The sequence below is a fragment of the Tasmannia lanceolata genome, unplaced genomic scaffold (genome assembly GCF_043159265.1).
Source record: "Tasmannia lanceolata isolate RefF3 unplaced genomic scaffold, GAP_Taslan_0.1 ptg000023l, whole genome shotgun sequence".
In the NCBI taxonomy this organism is placed as follows: domain Eukaryota; kingdom Viridiplantae; phylum Streptophyta; class Magnoliopsida; order Canellales; family Winteraceae; genus Tasmannia; species Tasmannia lanceolata.
Window position 1 is genome coordinate 2,512,325 of NW_027518700.1, and position 20,734 is coordinate 2,533,058.

Sequence of the window (20,734 nt, forward strand, 5' to 3'; positions counted from 1 at the left end):
GCGTAAATATTATTTCCCTTTTTATTGGATATTTAAAATGCTTTAGCCAATAGCAAGATCAATCACTCCATATATTTAGAAAAATTAACATTGACCAGTTTAGATTAATGCCCTAGTCTTTAATTCTATAGCTCAATCAAATGAAATATTTCAAATTTCTATTTGATGCCAGTTAGAACTGATCCAAATGCTCACACTTAGAAATAAATCCATTAGAATATAAGTAGTCAGATGGTAGTGAGTATTTATGCCATTTCTTGAAAGGGAAGTGATATATTCCTCTCTTTTTTTTCCTTATGGGAGAAGTTGATCGTTGAAATGATAATTGATACGACAGAAGTACAAGCTATCAATTCTTTTTCCATATCCGAACCAGATCCAAATCTTTAAAAGAAGGCTATGGCCTTATAAGGATGCTTGTCCCTATTTTTACTCCTGTACCGGGGATCACAATAGGGGTACTCGTGATTGTGTAGGTATAGCCCGATAGTGTAAAAGAGTAGTCATAAATACACTAGAGAGGGCTGCCCCAAGTAAAAAAGAGGTGAATATACTATTTTTACTCCTGTATCGGGGAGTAAAAAAATTGGGATGCTTGTCCCAAGTAAAAAAATAGGGATGCTTGTCCCTTTTTTTTACTCCTGTATCGGGGATCACAATAGGGGTACTCGTGATTGTGTGGGTACAGCCCCGCTAGTGTAAAAGAGTAGTCATAAATACACTAGAGAGGGCTGCCCCAAGTAAAAAAGAGGTGAATCTACCATTTTTTCTTCTTGAAATCTCTTATTCAAAATCGTGGCGTATCACTTTTTAGACTTGGGACAGCCCTCTCTAGTGCATTAATGACCACTCTAAGAAAACAGAGTGGGTAGAAGAGTAGCCATATAAATACACTCAAGTGACTAGAAAAACATGTTGCCATAGTAAACCAGACCTAACTTTCATCCCTAAAAACCACATTAATAATTATTTTCTAATGAAAAAAATACCCCTCATTCTTTTGATAAAATGATAAACCACTAGACATTATGCCTGCTGTTTGGGACAATAAAAAAACAACATTTTTTTTAAAGATAAAATAACATTCTCTTAGAACAGAACGGTAGTGTACACAAAAATAACTACTAAAACTAGGAAGTATTTCAGACATTATAGTACAGAAGAATCATCCATGCTTGTAATGCAGTAAGAAACAGTAAAAATCAAAGTTCACTGCTGATCATCTCATCCCCCATATGATCAACCAGTCTCTGTCCAGATTTCAGCCATTTGGAAGCATTTTGTCCATTTGAGTCTTCTTGGCTATTCATCTCTTGAAGTTGGATCCATCCCTGTTGTCGGGCTGTCCGCAAAATATTCTTGGTGTTTCACATTGACACCATACTGTTTATAAAGGGAATTGTCAATTATCAATTCAATGGGAAAAGAAAATGCAGAAATATTATTAGGGTGCAACTTGGTTCGAGTTGGGTTGAGCTTTTGCTAAAAAAATGAATTTGAATCAACCCAAACCCGGCCCAATTTTATAGTAAAAGCTCGACCCAAATTCCCAATCGACCCAAGTTGCAACCCTATGAAATAATGAAGACCCCTCGGAAATTAGAATCTCTATTGCTTCCCATGCTTACTATGATATTGCTGTAAGCATAGGATGATAAATTTTACATTTACTTCTCTAAAATTGCCACTTCTTGAACTTGAACCAGTTCCCAACAGAAAATTAAACAATTTCAAGCATTGGAGGATGGAGGGCCTTAATTTGCTCACCTCGCGCAACGCCTTAGATAGATCCTCCATTGTTAAGATCAAGCGCTTGTCCTGTTGTCAATTTCAGGTAAGAGTATATACATAGCTGTCTAAAAGTAAAAAAAAAATTTAATGGTTCTAAAAGTTGCCAAATACATTAATGAAATGATGGTTGCTGCACCTTTTGTTGCTTATCTCTCTTTTCTTTAACTACTGCTGACTGCCTTGCCTTGCACTGCCTGTTCAGAAGTACAAACAGTAAGCTTCAATCAATGCTAAGAAGATGAAGGAGAGACGGTAATGATCTACATAAATAAATTAACTTAATTGAATGGCTCAGCTGCATCAATCTTATAATCTACATTAACACCTTAGCTGTAATTACAAGGGAAATCCTAACACACCATGTCACAATGCAGCAACATAGTTGGCACATCAGGATAGCCTTTCTTCAATCATGGGCAGGTCTATCTGTAGTGTCACCACCAGAACAGTGTCTGGCTTCAATCCATTTGAAGTTTGAACTGAAGTGTATGTCTATAACTTTATGATTTGCATTTATTATTGTCAAATATTTTGGCCAAGAAAAAATATGAGGGGGCAAAGCACAAGTGGGGATTTTACTTGTTCAACGATCCAAACCATTTATTTTCTAGGGCTATTGATGAGACATGCACCAAAATCTACCCCCATAGGGCTATTCCAAGCCTTCAATTTGTGGAGGCTTTCCTGATGGATTTCAGACTCTTGCTATTCTACTTCCTAACCGTCCATTTAATGTCACAAATGGGAGACTTAGAATCATGTGATAGGGGTAGGTTTTGGCACATTGGCGCATGGGCCTTGCACATAAATAGTTTAGATCATTGAGAAAGTGGACAACTTTCACTCTTTTTTTTTTTGGGAAAAATATGCACATGTGTGACATAAGAACACTTGTTCTGTTACATGAAAAAAAAAAGGGCGGCCCAGTGCACGAGGCTCCCGCCATTGCGGGGCCTGGGGAGGGCTAGATGTACGCAGCCTTACCCCTGCTTTGCAGAGAGGCTGTTTCCATGACTCGAACCCGTGACCACCAGGTCACAATGGAGCAACCTTACCGTTGTGCCAAGGCTCACCCTCTGTTACATGATAGTACAAATAAAATTTGTTTTGTCTGCAGAACATGGGATACTGCACGCATGAGAAACACAGCAGTAGATCAATCAATTTAGCCATGTTTACTACAAACTAGCTCATGCAGATGAGCTAGATATCCCACATGAAAAGGGAGAAGGTTGACTGCTTACTGTAATATTTGTCACTATAAAATTCATGATTTCTAAAACAAACTCTATCAATCAAAAGATGTAAAGTTAAAAAAGTTTTACTTACCACTTCAAAAAAATAAAAAGTTTTACTTATAGGCATGAGCTATTAGCGTGAGACATTTACTCAACAGTATTGGAAGGGTATATTCATTTCTTCAACAAATGAAAGGTAATAATTGGAGTTCTTATTGAAACAGGATCTCATTGGAAAGAAAATGGATTTATAGGTAGAAGTAGAACCAATTCTACAGAAAAAGAAAGTATCAATGTGAGTTCAGTAAGTGCCGTGATGTGCTAAACCACACTAGCCAGTCTTCATTAAACATGCATATATCTTCATATGAGAATGTTTTAAAACTTATGGTCAAGCTTAGCAATAACAATGATAGATGGGTAATATTGTTTGGACAATATAAAATATGGACTTCACATATATAAATGGAAATTGGAAATAGAACGAGATGAAACATACTGAAGAGCATCACTTGCAACCTCGGCAATGAACTTTTGCGTAGCAACAGCTACCAGCCTTGTTCTGTGAAGATAAAAAAAAGAGAGTAACAGATAAATCCAGATGGAAATTTACACATGGAAAGCTCACAGGCAAGTGCTCGTCAAATCCAAAGGAAAGCACAGGGGAAATGCCAACAGAAACACAAGGAAATAAAAAAAATTAAATGTCGTAAAATTATGACTACATTGATGTGTGAAGAGAAGGAAGAGAAGGAAGACGGAAATAGAGACATCAGAAAGCTAATTCAAACCTGGTGAAAATACTTGTAAAAAATACTCCGGTAACAGAAATATAAAATAAATTTGGACTGAGGGTCTGAACTCTAAACACTCCCCAATTAGCCAAAGAGACAGCCTCCGTGGAAATTTTCACTTCTCACCCATTTGATAACATGGATCACCCTTGATCTCAATTGGCCCTATAAAACTGAACAGAAATCTAATATTCATTGTTTTCTTTTCAGTGACAATGAAAAACTTTATTGAGTAAAACAGAAGGTACAGCTAGAACGGGCTGAGTTATTCCAAAAGCAAAAAGCAAAGATGTACAGTAAAAAAAACCCTATCTAAAGCTGCAATACGATAGGTTGAGGCTTTCTAATGGATGACCATTCTTAATGGAATCAATACGCAAGATAGGTTGATAGCGCGACATTTTCATTTGGCGAACAAATGTTATATCTTATATGTGTGATTCGGATGAGGAATCAATTCACATATTTTCATCCATTGCAAAACGGCTTCATTCATTTGGGGTTAAGTTCTCATATGGTACGGGGTTGATTGGGTTTTCTCTAATTCTGTTCGAGAGTTACTTGTGGAGTTGGAGAACAACAGTCCTCAGTTCGCTTATGGCATCTCACACCTTTTGCTATCATCTGGATTATGTAGAAGGAGAGGAATTCCCGTATCATTGAAGGCAGAGTCTCATCTCCCATACGAATGGCTTGGAATATCAGATTTACAGTGGTTTCTTGGGCTCTGCAACAAGATTCATTTTTCAGCTATTTGGCGGACATCATTATAAGAAATTGGGATGCTATTTTGATAGGTAGCATACCAAAATCAAAAGTAGTAGCTAAATGGAACACCCCCCCCTAAGAAATGTCATTAAACTCAATATTGACGGTTGCTCCCTTGGCAACCCAGGCATAGTAAGTATTGGTGGCATTTTTAGGAATTCCATAGGTGATATTATTTACTCTTTTTCTGGACCTATCGGAACCGCTGATTCTTCAGAAGCCGAGGTCTGAGAGCTCCACCGGGGATTATCCATCTTCATTAACTAGATGGAAGAGAGTTTGGAAGTGGAAAGTGATTCATCCAACATTGTGTTGTGGTCAAAGGGATTAAAGACGATCCGTGGAGATTTTCCAATCTATTGAATGAGATTAGAGATCTTTGTATGCATGGTGCTTTCTCTTTTTCTCTCATACCTAGAAGTGCCAACAATTTGGCTGATTGCCTGGCTAAATTGGGAGCTTCTAGAGATACCTTGTATATGGGGCGGTCTCTACCCCCTGAAGTTGTAATCTCTTTTATTTAATAAATATTATCTTTCTTCAAAAAAAATCTAAAGCTGCAGTAAGCGGTGGTCTACATTAAATTGTATTGTCAATAGTCAAGGTATCCCTTTCCTTACCCTCTCTAGCTAGGCAGTCCACCAAATCATTTGCTGATCTTAAAAATACAAATAAAAGATGAGGGGTTTCCTGGGTGAAGTAAAGCATTTCCAAAATGAAACTCACTGGTCTTCATATCCACGGCAATAATCTATTAGTCCACTCCACCATATCAAATTCATCTGATCCTCTTCAAATATCAACAATCAGATAATTCCTCTTTGAATAAGCGCGGACAGGGAGGGTCCTCAATTCAATTTCACTTGAACCCACTATTCCAATTGGTCTGGATATGTTTATGATTCTCTCTGGGTCCAGATTACCATGAGAGCATCCATTAAGGTTGAGTTAAATGGATTTATGGGGAGGCGTGCACCATCTAGGATCCATTCTTAATATAGTTACTTTACTCATGGTTACCAACTTCCGATTTCTAAGGATATCCTCAACTTAGAAGCCCCAAAATACCTCCCTTGTACTAGTGCATCTAAAAATATTCATTGTGGAAGAGCTTCTTATTTTTAAGGATATCCTCACTTAAGAAGCCCCAAAAGATCTCCCTTGTCCTAGTTCACCCAATAATATTCATTGTAGAAGAGCTAAAGTTTTAGCTTGCATGAATCCTTAACACCAAGATACCAGAACAAACCAATATAATGTTGCCCATACTATCTCAAATAATTCCTATATTCCGGTCAACCTGGATCAATAAGTCAGCATTGATCGAAGTTTGAAGTTAGGATCCAACTTGGTGGACACTTCCAAGTTGACTTTCCAATACTTTAAATATCCTCACTTTTAATCTCATGAAATTCCTTCAAACCACTACCCACCATATGTTCCTAAAGTCCTATACTTGTGTTATTCTACTCTTTTCAAATAGAACACAAATTTGTGACCAAGATGAAGCAAAATCCAGCTCTAGATGGGGCAGACCACTTGACGCCCACACGGCTGTACCACACCAAATAAAGGGAGGAGAGAACGACACAATTTGGCTGCAAAAGAACAGAGGATGAGTGGATGATCCACCAACATTTAGTAGACAAAAAACATAATATGTCTGTCCTGAATAAAGCACAAGTCACTGTCGTGGAGATGATCAATTGTCAATTCTTATTCAAACTTGCAACCCAGAAAATGCAATAGCTGTACCTCAACACATCACAGATCCTAGATAACTAGTCATATTACACATACATCCTATTCCTAATCAGCTAATCCCTTTCATAAAGCAAGACATCACCAACTAAGTGCCATATAAAAGTGATATTGAAATTCAGTATCGCCTGGCATCATAAAAGGATGAATCGATATGATGAGAGAATGTATGAATAAGAAACAGGGGAATAGTATAGGAAAGACAAAATAAAATTTTATAGGGTAAGGTGCACCAATTAAGATACCATCTATAAGACAGTAATTTTCCCTCCACAAGTTTCCCAATAAATGCATGTGCACTCTTGAAAATTCTACCAAAGGATATAATAGTATAATACCCATACTCAAATATCAATTTTTTAAAGAGTGCACTCATAAACCCTATACTTTGAGAGACGTGCTGGTGCCCTTTGGTACCTCACACGACCACCTCGATGTATCTTGCATTTTTTTTATGCTGTCAGTAATTCCTGACAAAGAAGTTCAGTTTACTCTCTTACGTTAAACTTTTCCCCACCTATTTTATATGCAAAATAAAACCAGAAAAGAAGAAAGGCAGAACCTAGTTTTCGTGTAAGCAGTGAATACGGATGAAAGTCGTATGGTGATGAAGGAAAAAAAACTAGAGGGTGCCGATCAGCTGCGGGTCATCAGTCACGGCTGAAGAGGATAGTGTTTCTAGGTGCAGCCTTGAGAACCAAAAACTTAAAGAGGTTAATGCAACGAATGAGGTGATTTGGCCGTTCGATTCTTCGGCAATAGTATGACCAGTTCCTTCTCCGGTGAGGAAGTCAAAGGAACTCAAAGGCGGCAATAATCTCTTGAAAATAAAGCCGGCAAAAGAACCGGATGCCCAAATGCTCTGATACCACTATTTTTGAAAGGAGAATAAGATGATGGTTTAATGGGGGCAATGCTTAGCTGATTTTAGGGAGTTTTCTCTTAGATGATTTCCTTAGGTTGATCTATTGTGTGTGTGTATATGTGCTAGCCTATTGTTTCACCCCCCACTTTGCCGCATATACCGCAACTAACTCTCTTTCTAATGCGGGTGCTTAAGAGGGAATAAGAAGAGAAATTAGAAATCAAGAACACAACTTAGAGAGAAGAAGAAAATGGGAGCAAAGCTCAACCCAATTGATATTCCATGAATTACATAAGTTAATCAACATCCAAAATCCCCTTTAAAGATGGTTTCTAACTCTTTAAATAAAAGAAAACCAAAGCAAATTCGTTCAAGCTCCTCCACTAGCTAGCTTAGGGACTAACATAACATTAATTGCATTGAAACTCACTAACTTTGACTGTTTTGGGAACCCACAGACACAGTCCACAAAAACTGCAATAACTTTCTACCCTCTTGTCCAATTTTCGAGCACAAATACTTGTTGGAAAGATCTAAAAGAGACCTACAACTTTGTAGTTTGCCACTTTCCATAATTTTAGCATTTAGAGGTCCAAAAAAGAGATTCAAAAACAGGCCAGCAATATTACTGCAGGAATGCACCTTGGAACTCCACCAAAAACACCTAGGCTTGACATGGCTGCCATGTTGGCACTACATCACTTTCCAATCGTGAGAGGCCATGTGGCCACTACTCAAAAGAAATACACTTAGCCAATGACCAGGTTAGATTTGTATGTTCTATTTCCGCTGCAAAACTAAGACTATCAACGGTATGGGAGCCCTCCCTCCTACCTAAAATCAGTTCTCTTCTCTCCAAGGTTTTAAATTTCGGTTTTGGCATGAACTTCGGTCCTATCCGAGACCGAAATTTCAGGCTAAATTTGGTAGAAAGGCGTGATATGTCACTTTTTTGGGCCGAAATTTACGCCGAAATTTTGTAAACAAATAAAAATTAATATTTTAACTAAAATTTCGCCCCAAATTTCGCCCATTTTGGTTTCGGTCTTGAACGAAATCCAAAATTTCGGTCTTCGGTCGAAATTCAAAACCTTGCTTCTCTCTACCCCCAATTTCGTTTTCTTCCAAATAATTCCAATCAGAATGCGAGGAACCAACCAATTGAACCCAATTTTTTAACATAACAACAACCTAGCTCTCTGTTATTACCTATCTCCCTCAACCATATTTGTTCAACAAGAACAAAACAAAATAAATAATTTAAGAAGACCCAAATCAGGAAACAGAGGAATATAGCTAAATGAAGAGAGAAAGGAAAGAAATACCGACAATCGAACATCTGGGCATTGGAACCCACTCCTTGCAAGGTAATGCTCTACCAGTTCATCTGGGATCTGTAAAAGAGAAAAGAAAAGAAAATTAGGGCGAAATTGAGAGATAGAACGGAAAATTGAGAAAAAAAAAGAAGAGGATTTGTGATGTACAGTTGGGGTGTAATCCATGAGAGAAGAGAGAAAGTCGGAAAGCGCAGAATCATCGTCGTGTCTGCCTTCTCCTGAAGAATTCATGGCTGATTATGATCACAAAAAGATCTACGAAAACCCTAGAGTTAGGGTTTTTAGGGTTTTCAGGGTTTTGAGATCACTTGAAAAAACAAAACGAGAACAAGAGAGACAAGTCGCGTTAAGTGAGTCTATAAATATTTCATGGAAAAAAAGGGTGATGATTTTTTCGCTCCACTTGTAGGATAATTCGCCCCACTTTTAACGTGATTTGACGTCTAAAAACGTTAAAGTCTCCCCATTAAATGGGGGCGCATTATCCTACAGTGCGGCGAAAAAATCATCCCGAAAAATCATGGGGCCCTCCCGAATAAATATGAAATTTCACGTTACCAGGGGGGCGCATAATTCTACAGGGGGCGAAAAAATCATCTACCAATTTTAAATATCTTATAAGATTAGGATTTTTTAACGGACCGCAAGTTCGTAAAGGCTCCTGTTTCTTTCGCCGTAAAAATATACATAAAATTTGTTTTATGTTCTAGAAATGGAGATTTTATATGTTGTAAGGCCTTATAGACCCGTATTTTTCAAAAGTACAGTAAGGACCACATTATAGGATGATCCAAACCGTCCATGTGATGGAACACAATGTAAATAGGTTGTGCCCCAAAAATCATTTCCATAGGATGATCCTATCCCTCCGATCTATAAGGTTTCAATAGTATGCAGTTTCTCTATAGATCGGAGGGTTGTGATCATCCTATAGAAATGATTTTTTGGGCACAACCTATTTACGTTGTGGCCCATCACATGAACGGTTTGGATCATCCTATAGCGTAATTCAATGGGTCCCATCGACTCTAATTAATAGAGGTAATTATGTTAATCAGATAAAATGGATGAATCATAAAAATTGCCTATGGAGAACTCTGATTTATGATATGGGCACTAGCCATGGAACAGAATACACTCCCTACCCTTTCAACGTGATTTGACGTCAAAAAGTGTTAAAGTCGCACGTTTTAAGGGGGGCGCATGTGTACTGCAGGGGGTTGGTTGAAAATATCATCTCCCTTAAATTTTGATGGAAGTTAAAGAATGAAGTCAGGCCTTGCTAGAGTAGGGAGTGTATTCCGTGAGAATCATGAAGATAGTAATAAAAGCATATTTCTCATGATTGAAATGAAGCAAAAGTAGAGACATTATTTAGTAGACTATGGAACTCCGCATCATCAATGAAGGAAAATGTTAGGACCTTATAGGCAATTAAATTTCTTTAATAAAAACCCTGTTTGGTTGCCAAAAAAGTAGGACTTTTTGAAGCATTTGAACAGGATTTGAAATCCAATACCACTTTTGGTTGGTTTTTTCATTCAAAAGCACATTTGACTACTGGGATTGTCGGATCCTTGTCTGCTGACGTAGAAGGAAAACGGGAGCCGAATTGTAAACCATAAAATTGGAGTTTTTGTTTGTTTGTGGAATCTAAGTTAGAGCTCTGTTTGGTTGCTTGTAGATGGCTGGGAGAATAGGAGAAAAATAAGTCAAAGAGAATTAGACAAGAATGGAAGAGAATGGAAGATGGGGAGAATATTATGAGGGAGATTTGCAAGTAGTGTTTGGTTGCTCGAGGAAATTAGCGGAAGATGTAGGGTGTCATTATCAAAAAATAGGTGGAAGAGAGAGAAAAGTAAGAGAGAGAAAGAGAGAAAAATAATAAGACAAGAATTTCTCCTAATTCCCCAAACAAATTTTTCCATTTTTGTGAAAAAAAGGGGAGAAGATTATGGGGGGAAACATCTCCGCCACGTAGGCGCCACCTAGGATAAAAACCAATAATGATGTCTAGAAGTTGTCTAGTGGTCAAAGGTGTAAATAACAACCAAACATGCTTTGGGGAGATCTCTGGGAGATCTCATGCATTTGAAACTCCTACAATCCCTCCAAAACAAGCAACCAAACATAGCAAATGGGATTTTGAAATGACTCTTCAATAAATGAGTCTTTTCCCACCAAACTTCCACACTTTATCATGACAACCAAACAACCCGTTTTTAATACACTCCTAAAATCCCATTTGACTTCCATTCCACGGAAAGCCAGTTTGACTCCCTATTCGACATCCACCCGTGGAGCCATCCAGCAACCAAACATAATCGAAGTCGTGATTTCGTCCCTTGTTTGGAACTTTGGATTTGTAAGATGTGGAAGATATGGTGCAATTTTAGCCTGTTTCAATCAAATGAAGACGACCAAGCAAATGGTTTCAAGTTGTGAGAGTAAGCCGAAGCATTGCACTTCCCATATCTTCTACCCACTTAATTTGATATTCTCACTCTCAGAGCTCCCTTTTTTTACCCGTTTTGCTAGCAGCTGTTATAGTATAGAGAATTGATCATCACCCCATAACAAAGACCTTGAATGCATTTTACCAAACGATAAACCCACATCCACAACAATGCAAACAAAGTGGACAATAAAACAAAACAAATACATAGAGTAGAGAGCAGCACAGTATAGCTTTCACTCCCAATTTCAACCCTGATAACAAACTACTCACTGTGCTGAATATTTAAAGAATACTATCCTCTAAAACAAAGATGGTGCAAGTAATTTCCAGCTGATAAGAAAAAGATGTTGTAGAAGTTAGACAGTTTACCAGAAACTCGTCGAACTCTCGATATGGGTGTCTCAACACGAAGCACAAGCTCATCTACGAACGGGGTTTCCACCTCTGGGCGGGGCCTCATACCCTCCTCCGCCTTGTACTCCAGCACGAGTAGGTGTCACAGATGATCCATACGGGCCCACATTTCCAGCCACAACCGGCGCTTGGGGCCCACCTGCAGCTCTAGCCGCAGCATCATATCCAGTACCTCTAGGTGCCTCATAGGTGGGCCCTCTGGCTGCGTCATAGCCAGGCCCACCCCTGGCGGGTGCCTCATATCCAGCCCCTCCTCTGGCCGGTGGTGCATCATATCCAGCCCCTCCTCTTGCGGATGCATCGTATCCAGCAGCTGCTCCTCTGGGATTTGCATCGTATCCAGCTCGGGCGGGAGCCGCTCCAGGAGGAACCCCACCATAAGAGGCAGTACCGCCTTGAGGAGGAACCCCGCCATAAGAGGCAGTACCGCCTTGAGGGGGAACACGACCCTATGTGGAGACCAATGAACACATATTAGTCAGGTGCCTGTAGATTGCGCCTAATAAAACAGAAAAGGGATTTTCTAGGGACCATCGCATAAGGCATTTTGCGGGACGTCTGTGGCATGAGAGAGCAGCCACATAGGCGCACTTTTCAACAGATTTTTGTCATTAAACATAAGGTGGTTGCTCTCTCATGCAACAGACATTCCGTGAAATGCCTTTTGCGATGGTCCCTAGCAAATCCCAACAGAAAATAAGAGAGTTTAAACTTTTTAAAGTTGGACCACAACTAGTTAGATGCTCCATACCCCCACCCTGCCACCCCCACCCCTCCCCGACCCCCCAAGCTTACGTGATTTGATCCACCCAGTGGAGTCAACTTGGTTTTCTGCCCAAGTTGGCCGGTATCTAATAGCATTTTTGGGTTTTAAATTTTAACTGATTTGGGTAGGCCAGCATGAGTTTGATATTCATCTAGAAATTTGGGCTGTGTCATTATCAAAGGGCTGATTCTAAAGAGTTTGAGATCTGCATACGTGCGCTGACTGCAAGCACACACTAACAATGTCACTTTTGCAGGTGACCTATCTGTGCTTAAGGTTTCAGAGGTTCACAATCCAAAGAGCAAAGGAAATGAATTAGGGTAACAACCCTGAAGATTTTCCACTGATTTTCCTCCATTGGCAGTAAAGAATTTCCATCTTTTCTTCTCTGGTGAGTTTAAAACTTGAACAGACAAATTGTGCAACCCAAAGAGAAGAAGCTGAAGGATGATACCATACCTGAGGAACTCCATAGCTGTCCTCGTAAGCACTTTGTCCTAAAGCACTTTGTCCGACAGGATGATGCCCAGGAGTATCATTTTCCTTGTATGCACTAGCAACCCCATACGACCCACCTGTATCAAAATTTCCATACATGAACCATCTTTACAATCCAAAAATGGAACAGGATAAAGAAAACTTTATAGGAAAAGTAAGTCCTTTAGGAGTAGATACCACTTCTTCTCTCAGTATTAGTCAACTCTGCTCGAAGCTTTTCAACCTCTCTTGCCATAGAAATATAGTTCTTCTCCATCACCTGAAGTGTCTCGAGGTGGTCGTTGTATAATTTCTTTTCATAGTCATATGTAGCCCTACAAAACAAAAAAACACCAACATGAATGTGCGCACCTCTAATGCGACAACAGATCTGGTAAGTAGAAACATTTAGGCCATGTCTGGCAGCCAGGAATTTTTTTTTTCCTGATAAATTAGGGGCAGTTTGGATACATGGATTAGAATCCATGTTCTAGTTTGAAAGTGGTGTGAAATTCTGAATTTTACAATCCATTATCCTGGATTTTTAAGTAAGAAATCCCGGTTTTAGAAATCTCTCCCCCATCCTGAGATTTCTTAAACCTGGAAACAAGGGACGATCTCCTACTCTCTCGCACGACGGAAAGAAGGGCGAGAAAACAGAAAACGACGGACGGTCTCCTTCTCTCGTCTCCCCTCCAGGATTTTGAGCATATCCAAGATTCTAAAGTCCACGTATCCAAACGGCCCCTTAGTGTCTGCAAGTGGTGAGAGAGGGGTTGGGTGGGTGGGAGGAGAGAGATTTAAGAAGGCACGACTGAGATGAGGGTGCGAAGGAAAATGTTGATCATATTTTGAGTCGAGTTTTTTGTTTCCTGATTTTCAGGCTTTTCTTCCCATATCCTCACTCAGTCCTGGTATCTATCCCTCTCCCACCGTCCCTCACTATTGGGTAAGCTAATATTTCAGGAGAAAAAAATTCACGGTAGCCAACTGAAATAGAATCCACTACCTGCAGTGCTGATATTCCTGTCTAAGACCCTCAAGTTCAGACATCAAAGCAGGGATTTGCTGAGAATCCGCATGGCTCTTCTGAAGGTCCTGAGTGAGTTGTTGCACTTTAGAAATGAGTTCCTGTCTGGCAGAAATCAAACTTTGGGCATCATTTCGAGCCTGTTGCAACTCCATTTTAAGGGGTTCCGCAGCTTGTAGATCAACTTCCATCTTTGATATCTTATCCATAAGACCTCTCATCACTTGTTCTCTTTCATTCTTCATGGCACCCATGTGGGCTTGCAATCTCTGCAACTCTTGTTGGGCGGCAGCTAGCTCGTGCCTCAGCGCCGCATGAGTGGCGGCAAGCCTTTGATTCTCTGTTGCAAGTCTCTGCATTTCCACGTGTTGAGCTGCGGCTTTCTGTTCCATGAGTTCGGGAGGAGGCAGCATATCGAAAGGATAGCCGCCCGGTGCACGGATGCCAGGACCAAATGCGTCAGGGTGAATCATGCCAGCACCAAATGCGTCCGGGTGCATCATGCCCGGACCAGTAAGAGGCCGCCTAAGATGGGGAGGTGGCATACGACCTTTACTTCCCATGTCAATCGAGAAAGTACTACCTTTGATTAAGAGAAAAATGGAAACAGCCGAATAAGAGAGTTAGTTTTTCTTTCTTTTCTTGTTAAGTAAAAAAATAAAGCAGCTGCAGTGAGAGTCCCATCATCATCTGGGACAGCATAACTTCTATGTCAAAAGATTGAGGGGAACACTACAATTATTTAGAAGTCATGTCATACATGGAACCCAGCCTGACACTAAATCCACTTCCATTAATACAATTCTGTCTATTGCCAAATGCTGACCCAGTCTTATCATAGAGGGACACTGTGGTGGAAAGGGACAAAGTAATTCGAACATAAACACATAAGAGAGCTAAACTTCTAGAAGTAGCAAAGGTTGGCTTTCTTTCATTGCAGTTCTCAAGGGTCTCTATAATTTAAATATGGCATTTATAGTTACTCACTCCTCTTGATGGATGATAAAGTCACGCATAGAGTAAAGAAAAAACGAAGACGTGGGGTATCAAATCCCATTAAGAGTCATTACTGGAAATTCATACAGAAATTTTGGTAAGATATGTAAGCTAATCTCTACAAAGCCTAGTTAGATAAAAAGGAGTGAAGATCAAGGCTTCACAATTAAATATATAACAGAAAAAAGGCTATTTTACGCACACACAGACTTATTCCCAAGAATGAGATGGAAGAAGACTGGTAAGAGGATTTTATGGTTAGACCGATCAGATTGGTTAACAGCATATACGAGAGAGAAGCAAATGCTCTCTCTCAGGGAATATGATGTGCCCTTTAAGGATTCTTTTAGCTAGGGAGGGGCTGTCCCAGAATTGCTTGGTGGGCAAGCTCTAATCGTTCTTGATTAATATTTTTTCTTGTACATTTCAATTTTACATAAGATTCCTTCATTTATCATAAAAAGAACAAACTCCCGACACTTCGAAATGTGTCCCATTCACATGATCGTGTACCAATATTAGCCCACTCTTTACGTCACACCCTATACCAAACAGTAAAAATATTTAACTTACATTTTTTTAAAATGATGATGAAAATATCATAAAACAAAAGGAGAAGAACAGCAAGACCGAGGTACTGATATTAATATTTAACTTAAATGAATACCACAAAAAACATAAAAAAAGAAGAAGAACAGCAAGACCAAGGAGGTACTGATATTAATATTTAGCTTAATTTTTTTAATTATAATATTTAATTTAAATTAATAACATGACCATGTAAGTTTTTGAATTGTGACTTGTTTAGTTCTCCATTAAATGAAAACCCATTACTTCTGCCAACCTACACAAACATTTACAAACTTTCATATTTAACATTTTAAGTAGAGAAAACGGTTCCTTCACATATGTGTAGAGAGTTCTCTACACACTAGCTTAAAACACAGTGGGGGCCCACATTGTTTGGGTGATCCAAGCCATCCATTTTAAAGGCCCTCACATAGATAGGGTGTCTACAAAAAATCAGATCCATAGGATCATCCCAACCCTACGATTTGTGGAGGTAAAATGGATGTCTTTAAACCTTCACAAATTAGTCCATTTTTTGCCTCCACAGTTCGAATGGTTAGGATGATCCTATGGATCTGATTTTTTGTGGACACCCTATCTATGTGAGGGCCTTAAAAATGAATGGTTTGGATCACCCAAATAATGTGGCCCCCACTGTATTTTAAGCTAGTGTGTAGATAACTTATCTACACATATGTGTAGGAACCGTTCTCTCTTTTAAGTATGCATCTAACAAATTAAATATAAAAATGAGTACGAAATGAAATTGTTCATACCCATGTACCTTCTTCTTCAGAAGTTACCATGTCTAAGTATCCATATCCATGTCCTACTAGACACCCATACCATACTTCAGCAATATAACCCTTTTACAGCTCTTTAAATATAAAAGACAAGAAACATGAGCGTCATGTATCAAAACATGTTTGTGTTGAAGTCATTTCCCTAAATAAAAGAGGGAATTGTAAAAACAGAAAGTAAAGAACTTGGAATTTCAAAATAAAAACAAATACCAAATGCACCAATCAGCATCTGCACTCATAATAGAACTTTTAGAATTATCAACAAAATCATGGACAACATTGCAGAATTGCAGCTATATAAATCTGGTACTAAACTTACCATGAAAGGAAATGTTCCATCTTTTTAAGAAAAAGCGCATTGAGTAAATTGGATGGACTATTATACAAAAATTAAGATAAAGTGTGGTTGTTATTAACCTAATGTATTGGCATCTATGATACTCGGATCCTTCAAAAGTCTGGAGTATACGAGTATCGGATAAGAATAATTGACCAGGGGTAAGGGATACTCATTATTCCAAAAATAAAATCCTATTTGCTTTCCTATTTTCCAAACAATTCAAATATGGCTCAGTTTATGATACCCATAATAGATCTGTGCATTAATGCTTAGGATGAAAAATCAGATCCTTTTATCTCTTGATTAATTAATAAAAAATTTGAGGAATTCCTCCATGAGAGTCTGCTATTTGGCTTTTCATGCTATTTCATCACTTATTGTATCTCTCTTGGTCCAGAGAGATCCTTTTTCCTCACACACACACACACACACACACTACCATTCAAAAAAAAATTTGAGGAGTTGTGTCTTTGTCTAGTCACACTTGTGGTTAAAGAAGACACCATAGACTTTATAGAGAAACAAATTTAAAATTAATATAATTTAACCACACATTGATTTGTTTTTTATTTGTTTAGATCATAAATGTTATAGTACTTTTACTTTTTGATAGGTCAATTGTATAGTACTGATACTAATGCATGATTAGATTACTTCAATATTGTTCATTGACTTCTAATTAGTTCTTGCTCATTTTGTTTTTGAAGGATTAGTTCTTGCACATTTCCATAATTTCACTAATGTGGTATTAGAAATTTATCCCAATATCCTCAGTTTTAAGAATCCATACCATAGAGGTACCTTGTCCAATCCACCTGATGCAGTGTAACTTCGCAGCCAGATTCTAATTGCGGCCCAATTTTGATCGCAAGAACTAGATTGCCCGCAACCCTAATTTTTACTCAGATTTTGACCCAGGATTGAAGCAAAAGAGGGGCGGAAACCCATTGTTTGCGATCTAGGATTGGAGCTCAGTTAGCAATTATGGTTTTTTTTTTTGGAAGATTAAGACTCCAATTTTTTGAAGATTTCTACAGTAATATTCACCCAAATTTTCATGGGGTTTGCTCTACGATTATAGTTAAACCTAGATTAAATCCATTTTTGCAGCATATTTTCATCCTTTTGATTTGTTATCCTAGAAAATTTAGTTGTTATGATTTTCAGCAGTAACTACTCTTTTATTTGATTCCATATTTGAGGTGTCTTGTTGACAATTGTAATTGAGAAGTTACCCATTGACTCTTAGATTGGTATCAGAGCGTCGATCGAATATTTTTTGTAAATAACCACTACCCTGAGATCTGGGGGTTAATGTACCACTTTGCCTGATTGGTATACACGGCTTGGATTCAGATCTACAATTTGCAAATTGCCAATTAAGTAATGTCAATAGCCTCTTAGGGGGCCACTTAGCTCATTTTCAAAATGTTCAATTGACTAAGCTAGTTTGTGAATCAATCGCGCTTTAATTCACCATTAGCACAAATGTGAATATGCATGCACCTATGTACAGATTTTTTTTCTTTTTGAATGGTACCTAAGTACAAATTATTCCAAAACCAGATGCAAGCATACCATTTTCCAACATGTTAGGCTCCAATTTGTGATCTCAAACACAATTTTAAGCAAACCTGAGCAACTAAGGCCCAAACTAAGGGAGGTAACTATGACTCTGCTTTAGCCAAATCGGAGATAATTGTCTTGATTCATTGAGAGAAATGAATACTTCAATATTTGGCTAAAAGAAGGGTTTACAATAGAAGAAGAATTAATAATAAAAGAGGTAAATACAATATTCAATAATAAAACAGAATGTCACACTTCACACGGTACAAAAAACGAGTTGATACGCCCACATTATGTCTGACACTTCTATTGGTACATTTAAAAGTGTCGGAAGGAGTGACGACACGTGTGTCAACAATAAATTCAAAGTGTCAGCTAAATCATAGCTTCCAACATATTTCAAGACAAGAATTACTGAGTCATGCTGATTTTTGCCATTGTCGTATGGGCACAAAGAACGGACAGGAGCCAACTCCTTATTTAATGGTTCAAGAGACACATCAGTTTGGGCTTAAAAGTAATTGGTAGAAGTTGATCTGGTCGGCAATAAGTGCATAACTACTTGCTAAGAGTACAAGCTTCATTCATTCAGTAATACTTTAGCCGTTTAACTTCTGAAGGTAATACATTACTTTTTAAATCATATTTTCTTTGTCAGTTTGTCCTTTCATCCAACCTGTAATAAGACTCGATTGGCATTCTAATAATAAACCATAATTAACATATTATTTCACAAAATATTAATCTTTAATTCAGACAGAAATTATCAAATTGATTAGAACAGAGACATATACTAAAGCAGTAAAGTAGATAACAGCTCAACTGCAAACTGTGCCTGAATCAAACAAACTCATGGCAAAACTATATCACATAGGCATAAACAATGACGATGAAAACCCAAATGATCAAACCAAGGGGGATTTAAGCTGAAAACCAGTGAAAGTGGATAACACAGATAAGGCCAGGTCATGAGCTGTTAAACATTCCTTCAGAACTAAAGTCTGATTAGAGCCCGAATGGGCAATCACAATAAAAGTTATTGAGTTCTAAGAACAACCCATAAATTAAAGGATGACAAAACACCAGGAAGATAATAGGGAAATACAAGAAAATAAAGAAAATCACTAATTGGGTGCATCTTTCTTTTTTTTTTTCCCTTCTGAATGGCAAATTGGGTGCATCTGTTAATCTAAAAAATAAAAAGAAATGTAAGAACATACATTAAAAAGATCAAAACTAAAAAAGAAGAAGAAGAAGATAGGATATCTACTTATACTACACAAACCCTAACATCTGAACATCCACATGGGTAATGGAACAAAAAAAAATCTAAGTTTTCTCATTCTATTTCTCGTTGAAACAATAATTATAAATGTAAGAGGTAGGATTGATGATAAACCCTAGAAACATCGTAACCAACAAACCCTAACCCTAAAATGATAGAAAGCCAGACTCTTTCTCTCAGATACTAAAGCCCTATAGATACAAGATAAACACCTGAAACCCTAACGATAATTGAATAATGAAAAGCCTGTAGAGAGAGAGAGAGAGAGACTTACGGGTTTAGGGTTTCGATTTCGCTTGAGATTTGCAAAAACGAATCTGTTCACCTCGGAAAGAAAGAAAGCTCGTTTTGGGGTGCTAGATAAAGGGTGCGGATTTGCTCAACTTTGGGGTTTTCAGTTTTCAGTTTCACCCTCTTTAGTCTAGAGCCCACCCACTTACGGCACGTGTGTACTTGCTCGTGTCTTTGATCAAGGCAAAAGAAAAAAAAAAGGGACCTGATAAATTCGCACCCACTGTATGATGATTCGCACCCCTGGTAACATGAATTATGGCAGACTTTAACGCCTTTTTACGTCAAATTACGTTATAGGTGTGAATCATCCTATATAGGGTGCAAATTTATCATCACCCTAAACAAAATAAAAAATAAGAGGAATGATAGATGCAAGGGCGCCATTGCATAAAGAGACAGAAAAGGGCCCTTGATTGGATCGACGTCATTAAGTGCAACTGATTTTAGTTTCTCAACCTATTTTTAAATAGTTACCGAAAAATGACGTGATCCAATCAAGGGCACTTTTCCAGCTGTTTATGCAAGGGCGCCCTTGCATCTATCATTCCGCCTTACACAAAGAGACAGAAAAGGGCCCAGATTGGACGTGGATCCAATCCATGGCCCTTTTCTGTCTCTCTATGCAAGGGCGCCCTTGGATCTACCATTCCTCAAAAAAAGAAGGGGTATTTGGAAAATAAGTCTTCTAATTTCCTTTATTTGCAAAAAGACTGGATCCAATCTAGAGGGTTAGGATCAACCTATGCAAATGATTTTTGGGGCACAACCTATTTAGGCTGTGGCCCATCTAATGGATCGTTTGGATCATCCTATGGTGCGGGCCATACCGTACTTTTTAATAAAGTGAGCAGTGCGATCATCAAAATATGGTACTGGTGATATCATTGCCCTTTTTAAAAATACAGCATACTGTCTCTAGAGAAATTATATGGTGGCCGACTGTGTAGAAACAAAGGTGGAGAGAGAGAAAACTCCCCACCTTTGATTTTTGATCAAACAAAAAGTAAAAAAAAAAGGACTTTTGTTGGATCAAAAATCAAAAGTGCTATGGTTTTCTCTCTCTTACATGCAAAGATCAGCCACCATATAAAATCTCTCGTCTCTAATACACCTGGAAACATTAAGGCTCTGTTCACTTGTTTTCTAGCTGCAGGAAAAGAATCTGACGTGGAAAACTG

The 20,734-nt window shown here is 38.3% G+C and overlaps 2 protein-coding genes across 3 annotated transcripts; both read right to left on the reverse strand.

The window, feature by feature from the left end:
• Window positions 1–1,038: 1,038 nt before the first annotated feature.
• On the reverse strand, window positions 1,039–8,894 carry TAFII15 (TBP-associated factor II 15). The gene is made up of 6 exons (XM_077366673.1): window positions 8,702–8,894; window positions 8,547–8,611; window positions 3,529–3,591; window positions 1,928–1,985; window positions 1,768–1,818; window positions 1,039–1,383 (listed from the first exon to the last, which is right to left on the reverse strand). Exons 1-6 carry the CDS (start codon window positions 8,783–8,785, stop codon window positions 1,303–1,305), a joined length of 402 nt encoding a protein of 133 aa, XP_077222788.1. The 5' UTR covers window positions 8,786–8,894; the 3' UTR covers window positions 1,039–1,302.
• A 2,234-nt stretch (window positions 8,895–11,128) lies between these two features.
• Window positions 11,129–19,690, reverse strand: LOC143856199 (sarcolemmal membrane-associated protein). 2 transcript variants are annotated; one of them, XM_077366332.1, is made up of 5 exons: window positions 19,537–19,690; window positions 13,679–14,282; window positions 12,868–13,004; window positions 12,652–12,767; window positions 11,129–11,875 (listed from the first exon to the last, which is right to left on the reverse strand). In XM_077366332.1, the coding sequence occupies exons 2-5, from the start codon at window positions 14,260–14,262 to the stop codon at window positions 11,432–11,434; spliced, it is 1,281 nt and encodes a 426-aa protein (XP_077222447.1). In that variant the 5' UTR covers window positions 14,263–14,282; window positions 19,537–19,690; the 3' UTR covers window positions 11,129–11,431. The 2 variants fall into 2 exon arrangements, with proteins under 2 accessions (XP_077222447.1, XP_077222448.1); XM_077366333.1 differs by having other exon boundaries at window positions 13,679–14,278; window positions 19,537–19,660.
• Window positions 19,691–20,734: the final 1,044 nt, after the last annotated feature.